Here is a 6,000-nt window from a genome sequence, read left to right on the forward strand (position 1 = left end):
AAAAAAGAGCAAAAAACAGTATTTGAAACCTGTGTATAATCAATAACAGAAGATCAAAACCAAGAGAAATGAAAATGAAATCAGGTGGATTTTTAAAGGGAATAATAATAAAAATATTTAAAAGAAAAATTAAAAAGGGATTAAAACTGGAAGCATATACAATTGTTTAGAAAGTAAAAATTAAAAAGGTGGTTGAAAATAGAACAGTTAAAAAAAGATGATATAAAAAGAGAATTTTAAATGAAGGGATGAAAAAAGGTTTGAAAACAGTGTATAATCAATAATAGAAGAGCAAGTTGAAGCAGACTAGCAATCGAGTTGAGACATCTTTTAAAAACCTTTCAAAAAGGAGAAAAGAGCAAAAAAAAATATGAGACCTGTGTATAATCAATAATAGGAGATCAAAACCAAAAGAAATAAAAATGCGATGAGGTGGATTTTTAAAAAATAATAATAACAAAAATATTTTAAAAGAAAATTTTAAAAGGGATTAAAACTGGAAGCATATATAATTGTTTAAAAAGTAAAAATTAGAAAAGTAATAGAAAATAGAACAGAGATTAAAAAAGGGGGGGTGTGCTCCTGGAGACTGTGCGCTCTTAATGATTTTATTGAGAAGTCTTTCTGTCTTCACCCTGTTTCGTGAACTCAGCTTGCTGTTTCCAGAGGCCCTCCATTGGCTCCCTCATCTGTGCTGCTCCCAGTGCCTGTCAGCAAGCAGATTGCGTCCCCTCCCAACACTGTGGTCAGGCGCTGCTCTCCTTCGTGGTGGATGGGTGGGTCACTCCTCTTCCCGATGTGAAGTCAGATGTGCTCGGGCGAGGTAGGCGGGCGGATCGCACCTCCCAGCACCGCGGTCAGATGCGCGCTCCTGCCAGGAAGGCACATGGCCACTAGCCCTCTCCCAGTGCCGGTCGCTCCCCTGCTCTGTGCAGCTGCCCGCTCCGACTCAGGTCTGCGCTCCATAGGCAGGCTCAGGGAAGACCGCGGAACAGCCTCACCCCTTCTCTGTGCCAAAACTCAGCTCCTTGTTTGTCTTGGTGGTGCGAGTTCTCTGAAGTACCAGGGCAGAAAGATCCTATCTGCCTCAGGCTGTAAACAAGTCTTCTTCTGGGCTTTGAGGCTGCTAAGCCCTTAGGTACAGATTCAGGTTTCGACCCCACCCCCACCTGGGTGCTAAGTGTTGGAGGATATGGGGGCTGTGCCTGAACCCTGCCTCTCTTCACCCAGAAACCTTCTGTGTGTTTTCAGAGATGGGGGTATGCACCCTTCCCCCCAAAGCACATCAGCTGTGTTGTTTTATGGAGGGCCCAGGTTGTTTTGCCCTGTGTACCCACTCATTCATGGCATGAAGCACCCTGCAGTCCCCCAGGGGTGCCTCAGTGCAGCTGCCCCAGTCCTCCGCCCAGCTGGGGCAGCCTGTCCTGTCCCCCAGCTGCAGGCTTACATCTCGGGCGGGGTGTCGCAGGGACACTTTGTGCCCGTTTAACTTAGTTCTGTCCCTCAAGGGGTGCTCCATACAGATCTGAGCCTCGGAGGCTCCCCCTCTGTCTCGCTGGCCTCTGTTGGAGGAGGGGAGACCCAGCGAATGAGCGCTATTCCTCCTTTGCCACTCCCTCCCCACGGGACCGGTCCCTCACTGTTTTGCCTTTTCTTCTTTCTTTGTTTCGTTTTCTCCCACCAGATCTTTGGCATCTCTATCTTTTGAAGAGGGTGCTGTTCTGTTGGAGTTTGGCAGGTGCTCTGGTTGGCGGGGTGGGTCTGTGGATGTGAGTCTTGGTGTATTTGTGGGAGAGGGTGAGCTACCAGCGTCCTTCTACTCTGCCATCTTGGGCCCCTAAAGTTTCCTTTTCAAAGGGAAAATCCTGGCTTGTCCACTTTCTGTGAGTTAAAGTCTATGTCTTCATGTATTTTCAGTTAGGCTTGTGAAGAAACATCCTTGAAACTACATGAGGAAAAGGTAACTAGAATTGAAGGAAAGATGAATTGTCACTGGTTAAAATGATTCATGTGTTCTAGCTGCCTCTGTCCTGAGCAGTGTTGCTGGAGGCAGGGAAGTGCAGAAAGACACTTGGCCTGTGGAAGCTGAAAAGGCAATGCCAAATGAGGTTTGGCCCCAAGAAGGACGTGTCTCTTAGGCAGGTGGCTGCACCCTCTGTTGACTAATGATACTGTTTTCTTCCAACCTGTACTGTCCAATTTGCTTCCAAAATGTGTTTTCATTTCCTTTTTTAAATATAGTTTTCTAGAGTACTTTCATAATCTTACCCAAGTCCCTCTGTTACAAAGTTTGTGAGCCTCACAGTGTGGCATGGGCTGTCCGGTCTGAGGCTACTTTGGATGTTAACTCTTTGGATAATCATTTGTTTATGGAGCATCTTGGGTTTTGTCCTCTGTTAACATTTATTTAAATCATAGAGTATTTCATGTTCATTATCTTCATTTAATCCTCCAATGACCCTCTAATATAAGCATTATTATGAACCTTGTTTACAGAATAGGAAAATGAGGCTCAGAGAGTAAAACCACTTACCAAGATCACACAGCCAGTAAGTGACATAGCTGGAATTAAAACTCAGGTCTGACTGGCCTCCAGGTCAGTGCTCTTTGCACATGTCCTGTGCTGCCTGCTGCTGCTCTCTGCTGCCTCTGCAGGCAGGTTATGCTGAGGCAAAGTTGTGAATTACAGGGAAATGAAGGCTGTTCAACAGCTCAGCTCTTAGCTTCCACACCGCAGTTTCCTCCCCAACTTTCCACTCCTTCCTTCTCCCTTCACCGTGTGTGATGCCAGCTTGGTGTTGTGCATCTCTTGTCTTTATGGACAGTTAATTTTCTACCTTCACCCCAAACAGTAAAACTCTAACCTGAGTGACCAGATTGTTATGACAGCTTCTATCACAGAGAGTTGCATCACTCTGAGAAAGAGTCTTACACCAAGGCATTATTTTTCAGGCAAAAAATGCACCTACGGCCACAAGTGCAAATACTACCATCCAGAGCGGGCCAACCAACCCCAGCGTTCAGTGGCTGATGAGCTCCGCATCAGTGCCAAACTGTCCACAGTGAAAACCATGAGTGAAGGCACCCTAGCCAAGTGTGTCACGGGGCTGTCTAGTGCCAAAGCTGAGATAACCTCAGAAGTCAAACGTGTGGCCCCCAAGCGCCAGTCAGAGCCCAGCATCCGGTCCATGGCTGTGGAGCCTGAGGAATGGCTGTCCATTGCCCGTAAGCCTGAGGCCAGCTCTGTCCCCTCACTTGTGACTGCTTTAAGTGTCCCCACAATCCCACCCACCAAAAGCCATGCAGTGGGTGCACTCAACACCCGTTCAGCCAGTAGCCCAGTGCCAGGATCCTCTCATTTTTCCCACCAGAAGTCCTCGTTGGAACACATGACCAGCATGCAGTACCCCCCAATCCTGGTTACCAACAGCCATGGGACCCCTATTAGCTATGCTGAGCAATACCCGAAGTTTGAGTCCTTGGGGGACCACGGCTACTATTCGATGTTAGGCGACTTCTCCAAATTGAACATCAACAGCATGCATAATCGAGAGTACTACATGGCTGAAGCAGACCGGGGCCTGTATGCCCGGAATCCCAACCTCTGTCCTGACAATCGTATGAGCCATACCAGGAATGACAACTATTCCTCTTACAACAACCTGTATTTGGCTGTAGCAGATGCTCATCCTGAAGGCAGTTTGAAGCTGCATCGCTCAGCATCTCAGAACCATCTTCAGCCTTTTCCTCATGGTTACCATGAAGCCTTAACTCGAGTGCAGAGCTATGGCCCAGAGGATTCTAAGCAAAACCCCCACAAGCAGTCAGTCCCCCACTTAGTTCTGCATGCCCAGCACCCAGCAACTGGAGCACGGTCCAGCTGTCCTGGAGACTATCCTATGCCTCCCAACATTCATGCTGGGGCAACTACCCAGCCAGGACGTGCTCTGGTGATGACTCGGATGGACAGCATTTCTGATTCCCGCCTCTATGAGAGCAACCCCATGAGGCAAAGACGACCTCCTCTGTGCCGGGAACAACATGCCAGCTGGGACCCACTGCCCTGTGCAACGGACTCCTATGGCTACCACTCCTATCCCTTGAGTAACAACCTCATGCAACCATGCTATGAGCCAGTCATGGTACGGAGCGTTCCTGAAAAGATGGAGCAACTTTGGAGGAATCCTTGGGTTGGAATGTGCAACGATTCCAGGGAGTATATGATCCCAGAACACCAGTATCAGACCTACAAGAACCTCTGCAACATTTTCCCTTCAAATATTGTCCTTGCAGTGATGGAGAAGAATCCCCACACTGCAGATGCCCAGCAACTGGCAGCCTTGATTGTTTCTAAGCTTAGAGCTGCACGTTGACATGACATAGGACTTATTTCCTTCTATGGAGATAAAGATGATATTAATAATGCACTAATACTTTGAGAATATTAACTAATAATTTTGTGTTGTGCTTTACAAGTTACAGAGTTTATGTCATTGAAGTGCATAACAACCCTGTGAGGTAAGTCTTACTAATGTCTTGTTTTTGAGACAAGGAAACTGAAGCTCAGTGAGATTGAGTTAAGTGACTTGCCAAAGTCACACTACTAGCAAGTGACCAAGTCAAGACTCACACCCAAGTCCTCTGACTCCAAGTCCCATGCCCTTTTGCACTGCACCATGCAGGTAATGGAGGACAAAACCCAGGGGAAGAGCCTAAATGAAAGAAATCCCAAGGGATTCCATTACCAACTGTCTTCTTAGTCACACAATGTATAACATATTACAGGTACAAAGTATCAATTATATACCTAATTTAGAGAGTAAGAGCAACAGGACCAATCCATATGTTGAATTAACCTTTTAGAATTTTTAATAGGAATATTTATAGCTATTTAAAAGTCAATGCACACTTTATTGCATGGATATCCGACCATTCAATACCTTTATTAACCAAGCTATAGGGTCACATTGAAGCTTCTAGAGCTATATTTCAAACATATTGTTAGCAATTATATTGCATGTATGATTGTCTGTATTTAGTTTGAGGTGTGTGTGTGTGTGTGTGTGTGTGTGTGTCTATATATAACATTTTCTATGCTGATGATAAGATGATAGGCTCTGCACAGTCCTTAGTCCAAGCTATATAGATCACAAATCTGACCTGATGATTTTATGTCACGTTTCATAGTTTCAACTAGTTTTGAAAATGAACTACATCCTAATATTTGAACATTGCTTTCTTAGACACCAGAGCAAAGTAGCTCTATTTTCTTTGCACTTTTTACTTGTCAACATTTACTGACATTTCTTAGCTTTTAAGTCTCTTCACCTCAGTACATTAGGGATTAGATTGCAGCCTCCTTCTTCAGAGGAGCTGATGGATAAGCTCAAGTTCCAAGCATAGTAGGTGTGTGCAAGACAAGCACAGAAGAATTTGACCAGCACCAAGGGATTTACTACCAGAATTCGCTTCCCTTAATAACGGGAGAGATGGCCAGACTCATTCGGCAGTAAATGATGAACACAAAAGCTGCACTCCAGAAGTGTCTAAATGGATGCTCTTTGGACTTCTGACCTATGCAGTATTCAACATCACAGGATGAAACGTAATGGAGGACAGTGCACAGCCATGTAATCCACTTTCTCCTGCCATCCACCCTTTGGGCAATAAGGTTGATCATTGGTGGAACAGAATTTCTTTAGGAAACAAAATCAGGGGATTTTTCTAGGTGGAAAAGGGCAGCCTCCAAAAGGGGATGCAACATTTTTGTTAATAGCTGGCTCAGTTACACACCTCAAATGCATGCAGAGGGTTCACTAGACCTTATGTTATTCTTAAATGCATTACTAAAGAAGGCAGGACTTTGGGTTGATGGCACCATTTGCGCAACTTGTATCTTGCTCAGGGTGGGAATCTTTGTAGCTAAATGCCTCTATAAGAGGCACTCATTGTTTTTGGTTTTTTTTAAAGCTGTACTAAATGAACCCCTTTTTGAATCCA

At 45.2% G+C, this 6,000-nt stretch overlaps 1 protein-coding gene across 1 annotated transcript in view; it reads left to right on the top strand.

The window, feature by feature from the left end:
* Positions 1–4,373, top strand: part of ZC3H12B (zinc finger CCCH-type containing 12B) — a 44,907-nt gene extending 40,534 nt beyond the window's left edge. The window contains exon 5 of the mRNA XM_031675200.2: positions 2,953–4,373. Coding sequence (XP_031531060.1) covers positions 2,953–4,373 — 1,421 coding nt within the window. The remainder of the gene's footprint in view (positions 1–2,952) is intronic.
* Positions 4,374–6,000: the final 1,627 nt, after the last annotated feature.

The sequence above is a fragment of the Vicugna pacos genome, chromosome X (genome assembly GCF_048564905.1).
Source record: "Vicugna pacos chromosome X, VicPac4, whole genome shotgun sequence".
Taxonomy (NCBI): domain Eukaryota; kingdom Metazoa; phylum Chordata; class Mammalia; order Artiodactyla; family Camelidae; genus Vicugna; species Vicugna pacos.